The sequence below is a fragment of the Ptychodera flava genome, unplaced genomic scaffold (assembly GCF_041260155.1).
Source record: "Ptychodera flava strain L36383 unplaced genomic scaffold, AS_Pfla_20210202 Scaffold_60__1_contigs__length_796720_pilon, whole genome shotgun sequence".
NCBI classification, from domain to species: Eukaryota; Metazoa; Hemichordata; class Enteropneusta; family Ptychoderidae; genus Ptychodera; species Ptychodera flava.
In genome coordinates this window covers 223265-238087 of record NW_027248382.1, presented here as the reverse complement: position 1 = coordinate 238087, position 14823 = coordinate 223265, and the positions used below count along the sequence as shown (strand labels likewise).

The 14823-nt window shown below is 36.9% G+C and overlaps 2 protein-coding genes and 1 non-coding gene across 3 annotated transcripts; all 3 read right to left on the bottom strand.

The window, feature by feature from the left end:
- Positions 1 to 6644: 6644 nt before the first annotated feature.
- Positions 6645 to 6733, bottom strand: Trnam-cau (transfer RNA methionine (anticodon CAU)). Its single transcript is given in 2 exon segments — positions 6645 to 6680; positions 6697 to 6733. It is a non-coding gene; the product is annotated as a tRNA-Met (tRNA).
- A 4871-nt stretch (positions 6734 to 11604) lies between these two features.
- Positions 11605 to 11997, bottom strand: LOC139128588 (fatty acid-binding protein 1, liver-like). Its single transcript, XM_070694337.1, has one exon. It carries the CDS (start codon positions 11995 to 11997, stop codon positions 11605 to 11607), a length of 393 nt encoding a protein of 130 aa, XP_070550438.1.
- Positions 11998 to 13532: 1535 nt separating this feature from the next.
- LOC139128587 (fatty acid-binding protein 1, liver-like) lies at positions 13533 to 13913 on the bottom strand. The gene has a single exon (XM_070694336.1). It carries the CDS (start codon positions 13911 to 13913, stop codon positions 13533 to 13535), a length of 381 nt encoding a protein of 126 aa, XP_070550437.1.
- Between the last annotated feature and the right edge of the window lie 910 nt (positions 13914 to 14823).

Genomic DNA, 14823 nt, shown 5'->3' with positions numbered 1-14823 from the left:
TTGTACATACTTTCCAAGAAAGTATCAATAAAACAAGAGTTGCCAATGCCTCCGGAATTATATGAATATGACTGGAAACCTGGAGCTACATCCAATTTAACTATGTTGGAATTTTCAGCTTGTCTCATGTGCACATCTGAATTACAGAAGTCGTTGAAGTACTTGTGATTAGCAATGTCTGCTGTTCTGAATGAGGGGCCTGATCTTATAAGTTCACTCTCTTTGACAATTTGTTTTGCTTGCAGTTTAAGTAAAGCACTCTGTTTTGTCAATTTACAGGTTCTCCACTTTTGGCACTATCCCTGAAATGTTTTAGAGTCTGTAATAGTAGTTGGATAAAATTTTCATTTCTCTTCACCTTGTAAATGTTACATTTTTTAGGAGACCAACAAACAAAATGGCATACATCTGTGTTTGTCACATACATTTCTAATTGAACTTGTGGAATATAATGTACAGGAATGTTTTTATATGGAAATAGTTTACCATTTGTATATGGACATTTGATTTCAATAACTACTTCATCATTAGCTATACCATCAGGAGAAGCTCCTAACCAGTCATTAGAATCATTAACCAAAATCCTGTTTGTACAAATTTCAAAACATTCATGTAATGGATGTATGTGACAGCACCAGATTCTTCGCACATCGTCCCCCACTTCATGGCTGCATTTGGTGTTATATGCGTATCTTTGTTCTTCCTCAGACTGTCGTACATCTCATTCATCAGTTTTTTTCCTCTCCAGCCTATGGAAAAACGGAACCAAAACAGTTGATAGATGGAAAGATCATGCTACATTTACAGTAACAAGTTCAAGAGAATTTATGTCAGGTAAGTGTCTGATGATTACATATACATATATAAATTAGTGTAAATGATATGAGGTTGTTATGAAAATACAGCAAAATAAGCACAAAGACAATTAGCGCAGTGTATCTCCCTCCACTACATGTATGCGTTGGCGACATGCTGTGTTAATTGTCTTTGTGCACATTTTGCCGTGTTTTCGTAATAACCTTATTATTAATCATGTTGCAATTTTAAGCTATTGAAGAACTTCTTAGTTTTTGACAATTTCAAACGTTCTCTGAAGTCAAAGGAAACACAGATGACTAGCAATTGTTCAAAAAATATTATGGAATGCGTGTTCAGTATTTGTTTTTATGGAACGTTTGATTCTATTGTTTTCGATGGCAGATGTATAATAATAGCCATTATTAGTTTCATTAAATAACTCCTATAGAAATTCTTGAAGTTATATTAAATTGTGGAGCTGAGTGTCCTGCTATATTTTTGCTTCATTACAGAGGTAGAATACACTGTATGATTCAGTCCACAAAAAAATTTTGTATGGCACAGATCATCTGCAGAGAACATGAAGTTCTGTCAATTTCTGAGATTGAACTTTGAAAAATTATTTTATACATAAATCATTTACCCAATGCAGTGGCAGCAGTGCTTCCAGTTACACGACCTCTTCTTGCTTCAAACCATTCAGGGGAACATTGTTTAAAGTATCTGCTGTCTTTCCTGGCCATGTCAGGTTCTCCATCATCATTCGCCCCTATAAATTCTTCAGCTTTTAATGAAGGAAGTTGTAATATTTGAGCCACTTGAGTCCCATGATTCTGAAATTTTTTAAAAACTACAGTTAAATACATATATGCATATAGATTGAACATATTACAAATGTATAAGGAAACAATGTAAGGGTGTGGAGGTCACCACCTTCACATCAATTCGAGAACAAGAAGTTAATAGTAGCTCTGTCATGTGGTATATACCGTACTTTGGTCACAATGCCTAGATGTGATTATTTTCTATAATGTTCATGACTTGTATGCTTGAACGTAGGAAGAATCTCATGTTTAAGATTTAAGATGGGAACTCATACAGAGATTCATTCCAAATTCAGTAATTACATTAGTACAGAGTAAGAATAGATTGAAAAGAACTACATACATGTATGTGGAATGAATTACCTTGTCAGATATGTTGTGCATCTTTGGACACATTTTTCTCAGGTGACCTAGCTCTCCACATAGGTAACATCTTTGAAGTTTAACCCACTCTGATTCATGTTTCTTCTTCTCTTTGCATTGTTTTGCCCAGTGTCCTTTAACACCACAGTTAAAACAGAGATCATCTGCACTGGGAATCTCTCCAACTGCCATGCTGGTCTCCTTCAGATGTTTCCTGATCGCAGTACTTTTCAGTGTTGGGTTCATACCGTCATTAGCAAGGTAGGTAACACATCTTCTTTGTGCAAATTTGTTCACAAACCTTCCTAGTAATAGTACGCTACTTTCACAGTGATCCTTTGAAGATGTTGTCACATTTGCCGAGTTCAGCAGTTTTCCCACCATTGTCTAATATCTCTATCTTTCTTCATCAATTCCATTGACTCTTTATATGTTGAATTCCTCCAAGATGGGTCATTGTAGTAATGGGTACGGAGTTTGTAATCAAGATGGGTTAGAAATTCCAGAAGACTGTTTCGGTTGGTACTTAGATTGATTGCTGATAAAATATGGTGATAAAATTGAATGTGAACTTTTGGTAGTCTCAGTAGAATGATTTTAATTATCAGACGGGCTTGACGGAGCAGTTGAAGTTGTTGAGCATTACTGTGGAACAAGTGGACAGACTTTGATGATGGTGTTGGATAGATGTATTGGAGCTCATCTGCAGTTGACCACAGTTTGCTGTGTGATGTTTGTGATCTGAGCCAATGGATTTGGTCTTTCTCTGTAGAGGTACTGAAACAAAGTTGGGAAGTGCAGCTTTATTGTAACATCCAAACTGTTCTCCCAGATCACTTTCTTCTGCTTTAAGTAGAAATGATGTACTTAATGTGCTGTTGCCATCCATGTACTGTTCAACTGTTGGCTCACCTCCGCTTATTCTTGCTCGCTGTAGACTGAAGTAATTTTCAACATCATCCTGATTGGTTGTTCTTGGTATAAATTGTACAGAAGGATGATTTAGATGTAAATATCCTTGTAGAGCCAGGAAACCTCTAATTGATCGGAGAATATCTCGGTAACTTTGGTGTGAAATGAATTGCTTCCAATAATCTGTCAGCTTTGTTTTTGCATCTCTTTTGTTTTCTGACGATTTTAAAACCTCATACCAATGCTTGAAAAACAGCAGAACTGACATCAACTTCCTCATGCTGCTGTGGTCATCCTTCACATTGTTCATCACAGAAAAGTACATGGCACACTTATTTATGTACTGCCGTGTCAGCCAAGTATCAGGTTTTTCATATGATCCATATTTCATATCTTCAGCAACGTCTTCTGACAAGGTTTCTACAGCACGTTTCACATTCATTTTTGTGCACTTGTCAAGATTGACGTGTTTGCTGCTGAGTTTCGTCCTCTTATTCATTACCACGTCAAAGAAGTGTTCTGGTTTGATGTGAAAGGAGTGAAGCTGCAAATCTCTGTTGGCCGACAGGACAAAATTCCGCAACCGCTTCATCACATGTGGTGGGTCACACAACCAGAAGATTGGTTTGTCATCATTGTATTTATTTGTTGACTGCCAGTCTATTTTTCCAGCTCTTTCAAAGAAGGCAGCACTGTGGGTTGCTCCGTCACATACACCATAGACAACCTGAACTTTGTTATTGTCATTATACTTCAGACTTCCTATTGCTTTCAGTACTGAATCTGTACATTTTGTCAGTTTTGTCCAATTTATAGTGTCTAAGGAAAACTAGCAACAGGCCAGCTGAAATCCCCCTCCACAGATGTCCAAAAGTATTGCAAATCATCCTTGCTATAGGTTGTTTATTGTTGCAATCATCTTTTTTCTTTTTCTTCATAATCACTATCTACAGAAGCTGTTGAAAGTATTTCATCATCTTCATCATCTTCTGTAGTGTTGTTGTGTTTATCAGAGAGCATGTCTGTGTCAATATATTCATTATTGATGTCAAGATCTTCAAAACCAACAAGTTCATTCGTTCTTCGACATACTGTGACACCTCTTCTAATGAGCATTTCATCCCAATGAATTCCACCAATCCCCTTGCATTTTCTCCTATCTAGTTCTTGTACAAATAATGTCATGTTTTCTTTGCTTACAGGATGATAAGATTTTGATGATTGCCGGTAGGATTTGATTATCTGCCATGATGGTATTGGTATGATCTTTCGTACCACATTTTAGCCTGTTTTACCACACGTCTCGGCAATCCTGGCACAAAACTTTATCACCAATGGACTAAAACGAATGCCCTTTGGATAATTGATTTCAACAGTTTGTTTGGGTTTTTTGATTCCTTTTCTTTCTGTTTGAGAGATATAATCGTATCTGAGATCAGGCTGTACAGCACTGAATTTTCGACCAGGATCTCATTCTGGATTGCATATTCCAAAAGCGCAACAAGATTTGATGATGTTAAATTGATGTTTGGTGGTACTTCTATCTGGTTTTCTGGTTTTGATTCATGGAAATATGTTTCTGTAAGAACATTCTTTTTTTTCTTTAATGATTTGACTTTCAATGCCAGTTTCCTGGCTCGTTCTAGCAAATCCCCATAACTTAATTTTGAGAAGTTTGATTTTGAAGTTGACAAGATGTTGTCTCCAACCCCCACTTTTTTGTGATATTTCTTCTAATGTATGTCAGTAAAGATGAACAAGATGAACACCTTTCTCTGTCATTGCCTGCATTTAATTGACACGTCTTACTGGCATCATTTGTGTTATGTGCTCGCACAGTCTTGCTTATTATGTTGTTTGATACTTGAAATGTATGTTGATCAATTATGAATTTTGAAGTGTTAATATTTTTGATCCTGTGCTCTTCACATGCTAAAATATCATTGGTGTCATAAATACCAGAGCAAATTCTCACTTTGGAATGTAACTCTACTTCAGTAATTAATTTTTCACAAATTTCTTCAAAATTTCCAGTCAGTTGTTTACTGGAAACCATTTTTCCCAATAGGTAAAATTGGCATAACAAAAACCCATTGTGGAGCACTCCTTTGATCATTTTTGGAACATGCCAAGTTTTATCACTTATCAAATGTTCATGGAAAAGAATTGTGTTTTTATCATAACTTCCAATGGACCAATGTATTGGCAGTTTCATGGAATATCTTAAATACTTAATTAAGTTTAAATCAAAAGAATAGTCTTTGTGTGATGGTTTATCATCTGGCAAACTTGGCATTAGTAACTCTATACTTTTCATTTTATCCTTATATTCCTCTTGACTTTTAAGGATGGGTAGGATCAAACCCTTGCATGTCATACAAGCATAACCACTTCTTTCTGTTTTGCTGTCATTTAGATTTGTGTAGAGTGTATCATTGAAATTTATGTTTTCTTTTCTCCCTGTAGATGCTGCCTGGTCTTGTTCATCCAGAAAGTCACAAGCCACTTCGTATATCTGTGGATTCATTACTCCAAGAGTTATGTTGTGAAGTTTGCATGCTTTTGGCTGTGTAACACAACACGTTTTGTTACAAAAGCTGCATGTTTTCATTGTTATTGCCGATGACAGGTTAGTGATAATGTGTTTATTTTTTATGTGCCCATGTGCATGTCCGCGTTTAGTTTCATTGTTGAAGTGTCTGTTGCATATTTTAATGTGTTCTGGTTTGTCTTCTCCTGTTATAAATGCATCCTTCATTTCATATACACCATGAAGGGTATGCAGGTTTTTACTGGCTGGATGTTGGCAGTTGGTAATGGCACACACATCTGCTTCCTCTCCTAGTATTAGTTAAAGGAAAAAAAGGAATCAGATTGTTTCCCCTTTGTCAGTAGAGCACAGAAATGCTACAATATAAAAGGCCATGAAACAGATTTAAAATTTTTGAAAACAGTATATTTCAAGCAGATATGATAAAAGTTGTCCAGAACAGAACAATATTGTATCCTTAATCATAAGACTCACATGCTGGTAAACAAACTCCGTAATCTAAATGAAACTTTGATAAATTTGCAACAAATCAGCGATACTGTATTTTCATGGGCACTTTTATGTAAACATTTTTGACGAAAAATAAATTTAGGCAGTAAGGTGCTTGCATACATTGCATTATATTCATCTGGCTCAATATCTGACTGTGCGTGTGTATTTGAAAATTTCTAAGCAGTACACTGTATCTTGGTAATTACTATGGGTGGATTGCAGAGATTATAAGGTAATGAGGGTCCTACATATTACATAATTTTGAACATGAAAGTCAGTAATTACCTTCCAGTTAGGCTAGGGATATAGCAATATGTCAAAGAAGATTTGGTTGTGAGATGAGAGGGTAGGTACATTTGTATAGTCAGGTGTATCATGTAACTATGCACTTAGCTAGCTGTTAACTTCAATCTCATCTCACCGTTCCAAATGCCGTGGGAAAAAATTAAGTTGTGAAGTATTTTATATATAGCCATGCTGGTTTGTAATTTCCAACCTCAATGTCACATAGTGTGGTTGAAATGTCTGTAAGAGGTGTGACAATATTTGCATTTTTTTTCCAGGAAAATCTGCAAGAGACAACATTCTTCATGGAAAGTTGATATTAGTAGTCAGATAGAGAGTGGAAACAGTCATGAAACAGAGGCGCAGCACATACATGGTGTAGCATTGCCGCACTCTGACTGCCAGGATAGAAATTATACCGACTCCACCAGGGATTGAACCTGGGACCCTCAGATCTCACTTTTGGTATTCCATGGACCTGATGCTCTAACCACTGAGCTATGGAGCCTGCCAAACTTTTGTACCTGGAAGGGGTGATATGGAAGATGAGCTAGTGTTTCCTAAATAAACGATTGAAAATTAGTATCAGAAAATTTATTTTTCAAAAAATGATTGTGTGTCAAATTCTTGATGCTATGAGATGATGTGCTAGTGTTGAAATGATGTGACGTAACTACATGAACTTTTTAAAAGAGGATGAAGAAGAGTCAAGGCATTAGTGATAAATGAGAAATTTACCAGAAAAAAAGACTGACAGTTCCTGTCATCATTGCATTGTATCGGAAATGATGCACTGACTGACGGATTGAATTGAGTTTGAAAAATAATACTTACAGCATTTACCTCCATCATACAGTATTCATCTCATACAGTGCTGTTAATGATAAATGACAACTTACAATCTGAGACAAATTACAAATTATCTGTAACAAACCAGTATGTACTTAGTATGGGTATATTCCTGCCAATGTTGTTGATGTCAAAGTATATGGTGTCTTCGAGTTCAAACTTCAATCCTGTAAAGAACTTGAATTTATATCAAATACCAGTGACAAGTTTACTGCATTCATGTGATACTCTGTGAACGTTAACACTTACCATGTAATCCATCACCAGAATTTTTCACATCTGCTTTTGTACCACCCATCAGGTGACTATTGTATATCTTCCTGGATTGCAACTGTCAAATAATATATTGAATGATAATAACAACTCACACATGTATGAATAAAAATCAAATGAAAGAAACGTATGACCTATTTGCACCCTTCGGGAGAAATGGGATTCTTTTCATAGGTGTTATGGTGGTATCCTGCAGCCATGCTATTGCAAGCAAAGCAAATGAAAGTTTGACAGATCTAGAGTACACCATATCACTAACTCACACTCGAATACAACATGTATTTTCACTTACAATGCAGTTATAATCTTTGGCAATATTTTCATTAGCAAAGCAAAGCAAATGAAATTAGAATGCAGTACACTGCACCACGAGTGAAAATATCTTATGGAACCCGACAGAGCACACATAGAGGTTGTGCAATGCTGTTATTGTTGCATATATTATCTCAATTCTGAAGAAAAAATTTTTCATAACTGCTCTTGAGCTATCAGTGTGGCAATGTGCAACCCACATGTAAGTGTCCACTGATTGGTTAATAGATGGAATCTATTGTTTTGCAAATTATGTCAATTTTGGCCAGATCTTAGTTGTTTCTGTTTGTGTCACGAGATGACATTGACAAAAAAAAAGTATGTCTGAAAGTAAAAATCACAGATTTATAAGTTTTTAAAGCCATTCACCATTAATATTGTTCTACCTTGTGAAGAATATTGAATAAGTAGCTTTCCAAAATTATATGTTAATTTTCACAACTCATGTCAATAAATATGGTATCAACTGGCAGCTAGGTTTATACACATAAAGTAGTCACACATGTTGTATAAAACAAGTACCTTGGTTTGTTCTCTGAAGCAACCGACAGTTTCCATCTCACAATATCGATTCAACAACATAATGTTACTTATTGCCTCTCTCCGCAGTCCAAGTGTTTGAAGCATTTTTTTCCGGAAGAAATAATTAGGCTTGACGATTTGTGAATCATCTACAATAAAGAAAATCAGACAGTATGCATGTATTAGTATGCATGTACTATGTTTGACAACACAACATAAGGCCCATCTGTAACTGTGACTTTTGGTTATTATTTTAGTACATGCTTTAGGGAGTTGAACAGGAAAATGAAATTGCCACTTTAAACAAAAATTCTGACCCAAAGTCAAAGTTACTATGCTGGAGCTTCAATATGGCATTATGAAAAACACAGGTTGCCAGATAGATAAATAACGAGTCATTCAGTTTGCATGACTGCAACTGCAAGATGATATGCTATACTTGGTGACAGCAGGCAGTAATCCACTTGGTAATATGGAGATTTCCCAGTTTGCTGTGAGTGTTTTTACAGAGTTTAATTAAAGGGACAATAACTGTCACTTCTCATGATTTTTAAGTGTTTATGCTGTGTGTACTTCAAGTTCTTGTTCAACTCCCTAAAACAAGTTAAAGTATCAAATGTTACACTTATATACACAGCCTGTGCATGTGAAATGAACAGTTTTATGACAGCTACTGTCCCTTGCAACAACACCTAACAATCTCTAAACTAGTGCAGATTTTATGTCATAAAGCAACTACACCTCCCTTACCTGATGGTTTCTTTGGTCATCATATCTGTTGTTTTTTAGTCTCTTACGTATTCTTTCCAGTTGAACTTCCTTTGCCTTCAGTTTACTTATACACTTCTGAATATTTTCATTCTAAAAAGGATTAGTCTTTCTTCATATTCATATATTCTACTTTATATATTAGTTCAATTGTTCTCCATGGGAAAGTTTATCAAGAAAATATGTTTCCTTATAGATCTATTCTTCAGTTTAAAAAAATCACACTTAAAAAAACAGAAAAAAAACTATACAGAAAAGCTTCATAAATTCAACTATGAAATAACAAGAGATACAAAATTTTCAATTAGATTATCATCTTGTGGTCAACTTTCTCCTGGAAGCATGCTTCCGTCATTCTAAGTAATAGACATGAGTCAGACCAGAAATATGGAGTTTATTTGTGATGTATGTGGTTTAGACTTTAGAACAACTTTTATAATGCCTTTTCACCCAGAAGTGTTTCTTACATGGCCACAAAAAATTATGAAATTTGCACTGATGTTAAATACAAGACAAAAAATTTTAATGACAATAAATGCTGTAAGATGTCAAATGATATAATTGCAAGAAATGACAAAATTTGACTGAAAATTGCAGGAGCATTAATCTCATTCTTTATTTTATGTGTGAGACTTTTATTTCTTGTCAGGTACATGATATTTATTTACAGGAAAGAATGATTCTTGAAAGATTTCGGATTGAAAATTGTCTTAGCAACTTATTCAAGTATCAATCTTGAGTAGATTATGTGGTAACATAAAATATCAATGAAAGTTTGCAATCAAATCTAAAAGACAACAGGGCATTACTATTTTCCATATCCAATCTTATTAATAATAGAATGTCTAAACTTACGATTATTTTGAATCTTCTGAGAGGAATCTCCATGAAACACTCAATCTAAAATAATATGATGACAAAGAGACGCTTTTGTTATTCAACATTAATTTCAGAGGAAAAAATCCATTATCTGCCAATCTTACATTTGTTCTTGGTGATGTTACTAACCAATGCAAACCGTTTGGTGCATTAACGCACCAAACCCACTTACACTTGTCATATTCATTATATGAATGTATTTCAGAATAATTCATTTACACAAAAAGTCAAGAAGTTTTGATACTTACATCACTTTCGCTCTCCATGTTTCTATGGTGTTTGTAAAAGGATAGTTGCAGAAAATTCGGAAAATACTCTTGTCTTGTAAACTTTTTACCTTAGAGACAACATCAAGGTGTAAATACAGTGTTTTACGATAAAAAAGGAGACAACTAGTCAAGGTTTAATCTTCCTCGAGGAAAATTGATTTCATTTTGTACATCTGGTACGTTCGTTGCTAATGGCAACGGGCTGACGCTACGTGGACGTCAACGTAAAAATTATGGATAAATCTTTTGGCTGCTTCAAATTAAATGAAATTTTAGTTTACTTTTCTTTAAGTGCTTATTTATGTCATCATGGTATTAATTTTGTGAAAAATCCTCCAGAAAAAAGTTACGACCGTGAAAATTCGACGAAACCGTGATACCCGGAAGCCATAGTTCGTCTGCTACTTTCAGTAAATTTACGAGAAATTTTCGTCCTCTGCCGTATTCATTGAGGTATCATTGCATAGCTCAGTTGTACAACACATTGGCCATAACGTCTTACCGTTTTTTCGTTAATTTTCTGAAAAATTAACAAAATTTATGACTTTACCTGCCTCACCAGCGACGATCAGCTTTTTAAACCTCCCGCTGTGTGGACAAATCTAGCTGTGACGTCACCAAACTACAGCGCATAGGGATCGTGACCTTTGTTAGGGCCACCCAGGAGCCATCTTATTCTAACACACGCGCTGGAGAAAGAGTGCAGTGCAGCTCAGTGCTTTCACGGGAGATTACCTCAGCAAGACAGATAATTCAGACAATCACTGCGTTTTCTATTTAGAACTTCTCGGTAAATCGGATAACACAAAGAGAGTATCGTGAATATTATCGATTAACCCATACTAATGTTTATTGGCAACTTAGGAGGCCTCGTTAGGAGTTTTCTCCTCCCTCCTGGGTCGAACGGACGTGAACAAGCCTGGCAGGTCAAGGGTTACATTTTCACAATTTTTTTCTTTGTTTTCATTCTGTATTTTACTTTCTATCGTCAGTGAGTTACATTTAAAAATAAAAAATTGTTTACCTTTTGCGGACGTTTCAGAGGGTAATAGTATCTGTCCCCCCTGTCCCCCCTTTTTTGTAACGCACATCGTCAGGTTCCATGTTCATATGAGCATACCCTTGTGTATATATATACATCTCTGAGGCCGGGACAGCAGACGATAGTGCAGAGGCGCTCGCGTGCATAGCTGTCGTCGCGTGCACGTTCCAGTCACCGCGCTCATGTACACGGCAGTCATAGCAACGTACCGTCGTCATTCTACGCGCTTCATGATTGCGGTAAATACGCGCTGGTAAGGACTCTGCCGTGCATGCCGCGCGGTGCACAGAGACCGGGCGTGAGAAAGAATAATCAGTTAGGTGAACAAGCAGAATGCGACTGTTTCTTTTGTATTAATAATACCTCATTTTTTTAGGCTTTTGGTTTTTTTTTAAATCACGATGTAAGTTCTCCAGCGGCAACGGAAACTGAAATACGAAATCATGTTTACACGCTTATACACCATTATTTAAGAACAACAGAATGCCCGTGGTCCACGCCGGGTTTGGATACAGTGACAATCATGGTGTCTCCCTTGACTTCACGGGTTTCTGTGACTGCCATGTCGGTGGTGCTTTTGATAGTCAGGGTGTTAGCAGATGCCGATGCAACCACAGTGTCTTTGACGCCGATCATGGGCAGCTCCAGCTCGAAGGGCTCTCCCATCTTGAACTTCTGCTCTTTCACTTTGCTTCCAACGGTGGTTTTGATGCAGAAAGTGTCGCCCATTTTGCAGTTCTCCACCACGCTTTCAACAGCATCTACTCCCTTGGCCTTGTCGGCAGCGATCCCTATGGCCAACAGAAACTTCTCCATGTTCTCGGATTTCTCAAATTTCCATTTTCCTTCGTAAGACATGTTGGCGGAAAGAGAGCTGCACTATCTTTTGCGCATTATTGGTATGTGCACGTTAAGCCTGGTTAGCTGCAAATTTAGTCAGTTACCGAAGGACGCTGAAATTTATATGAAAGTGCATGTTAATCAATGCATATCACGTGCACAAAAATAGCCAATAGGCGGCTTGTTCTCTAAGTTCTAAAGTCCACCATAACCGTTGGGGAGTTCAATATAGCCTTCTGTAAATTAACGCTATTTATGACAGTTTAGCTATATAACACGTAATAAGAACAGCTCATTTTCTTTATTGATACAACATATTATTTTGGACCACATTTTATGCCTCTTAGATGTCACCGTGTGCAGAAAAATGGACGAGAAATGACAAGGGTTGACAGCATTTTGTTCATAGATGTATGCAAGACGGCTGTGATTTTCAAGTACGAAACAGATTGAAGCATAATTGTCTCAGCTTGATATAAACATCATTCGGGGCATGAACATGCTATGAGTAAAAAGAAGCATTTGTGTCTATGATTTACAACATGCATGATTTAGCACATAAAAACAACAATTTATCATAAAACCTGGTTTGAAAAAGGGGTACCCTGAACGGCCGTTGCTGTTTAAAGCATTTGTGATAAGTTTGGTGGCGTCCAACGTTGTCTTACCTAAATTATGCATATACCTATAAACTGCAAATGGAATAACTCTGATAGGGTGACTTCTCTAGTGGTCTTCCCGACCTAATTCATCCAATAATCACTGAGTCGCGTGAATTCAAAGAGTACGGCGCACTTATTTCAGTACAGGATTCTTCTTTAATTAAAATCAAAGAGCACTCCAAGATGATATGACCTAGACGATAAGTGAAGGACATAAGAATGGAAAGACACTGAAGACATGCGTTTAAGTTTCCCCATCTTTCTAGGTCTTTGCACCGCTAAATACACTGTGTGACTGACACCTGTATCATACTGTGCTTTATGAACAGTCACTTGTTCTCCAGACATTATAGTACCGTACGCGTATGAAAATGCGTGGTTGCTTTTTAAACAATTTTTATGTGCTGTTTACATTAATATAATGGACTATGTACATTGATATTCACGGACAGCCAGTCACAAAGATTTAATTTCTTGGGTTGGAAATGCTATATACAGAAATTGACCCTTTCCCTGATTCCTTTGCTCTTTTGTACGTTTTCTGCAAAGGTTGGGGAAAAATACACCATCATTTCTGTTTACAGCCTCTGATTACGGGTTTAACACTTGGATGACTGCAAATACAAATAGCTGAAAAAATGTCTACACTTAAAAATGAAAGGCACAAAGTCGCAGTTGATTTTTATCAACAAGATAATGATGAACAATTTAATATTACTAGAAAACTTGTTCTACTTCGTATGGTAGGGAATTTACATCGGAAATGATCAAAAATGTGAAACTAATAAAACAACAACATTACAAATTGTGATTGCAATGAAAAGAGTCTCTGGATGACAATATTTCACCGTGCAGCTGGTCTCGACGACTTGGACCATCAAAGACGGGCATCTAGACTCGTTTCAAGTAGCGCTTGGCGACCACGTCCACGCCGGGTTTGGATACAGTGACAATCATGGTGTCTCCCTGGACTTCACGGGTTTCTGTGACGGCTAAGTCAGTTGTGCTTTTGATAGTCAGGGTGTTACCTGATACCGATGCAACCACAGTGTCTTTGACGCCGATCATGGGCAGCTCCAGCTCGAAGGGCTCTCCCATCTTGAACTTCTGCTCTTTCACTTTGCTTCCCACGCTGGTTTTGATGCAGAAAGTGTCGCCCATCTTGCAGTTCTCCACCACGCTTTCAATAGCATCTGCTCCCTTGGCCTTGTCGGCGGCGATCCCTATGGCCAACAGAAACTTCTCCAGGTTCTCGGATTTCTCAATTTCCATTTACCTTCGTAAGACATGTTGGCGGAAAGAGAGTTGAACTATCTTCTGCGAATTATTGGTATGTGCACGAAGCCTGGCTAGCTGCAAGTTTAGTCAGTTACAGAAGGACGCAGACATTTATAGTGAAATGCACGTTAATTAATGTTATGCATGTGAATAAAAATAGCCAATAGGCGGGCTTGTTCTCTAAGTTCTGTAGTCCACCACAAGAGTTTGGGGGAGTTCAAAATATCGTTTTGTAAATTAATACTATTTTTGACATTTATTAATATATATTTATATAATACGCAATAAAAATAGCTGACTGTCTTGATTGATAAATGTATTATTTTGGACCACATTTTTATGCATCTTTTGATGTCCTCTTGAGCAGGAAAAAAGGACAAGAAGTGGCAGTGGTTGACAGCATTTTGTTCACGGATATATGCAAGACGGCTGTGATTTTTAAGTATGAAACAGCTTGACGCATAATAACGTCGTTCGGGGCATGAACATGTTATGAGTAACAAGAAATACCTATGTCTGTGATTTACAACATACATTATTTTTTACGACAGACAAACAGTAATTTTTGATGACACCTGGATTGAAAAAGTCAGCTCTGAACGACCGTTGCCGTTTTAAGCATTCTGTGATACGTTTGGTGGCGGCCACCGTTGTCTGACCTAAATAATGCACATATCTATAAACTGCAAACGGATTAACTCTGATAAGGTGATTAGTCCAGTGGTCTTCCCGACCTATTCATCTAATAATCACTGAGTCGCGTGAATTCAAAGAGTGCGGCGTACTTATTTCAGAACAGGCCACCTGAATGACTCTGCTTTAATTCAGAAGAAAGAACATTTCGACAGGTATGACCTAGAAAAGTGGAGTACAACATAAGAATGGAGAAACACTGAAGGCATGT

Bases quoted from the DNA above. Each gene is read 5' to 3' on its own strand.
- LOC139128588 (XM_070694337.1), bottom strand. From the start codon at position 11,997: ATGTCTTACGAAGGAAAATGGAAATTTGAGAAATCCGAGAACATGGAG.
- LOC139128587 (XM_070694336.1), bottom strand. From the start codon at position 13,913: ATGGAAATTGAGAAATCCGAGAACCTGGAGAAGTTTCTGTTGGCCATA.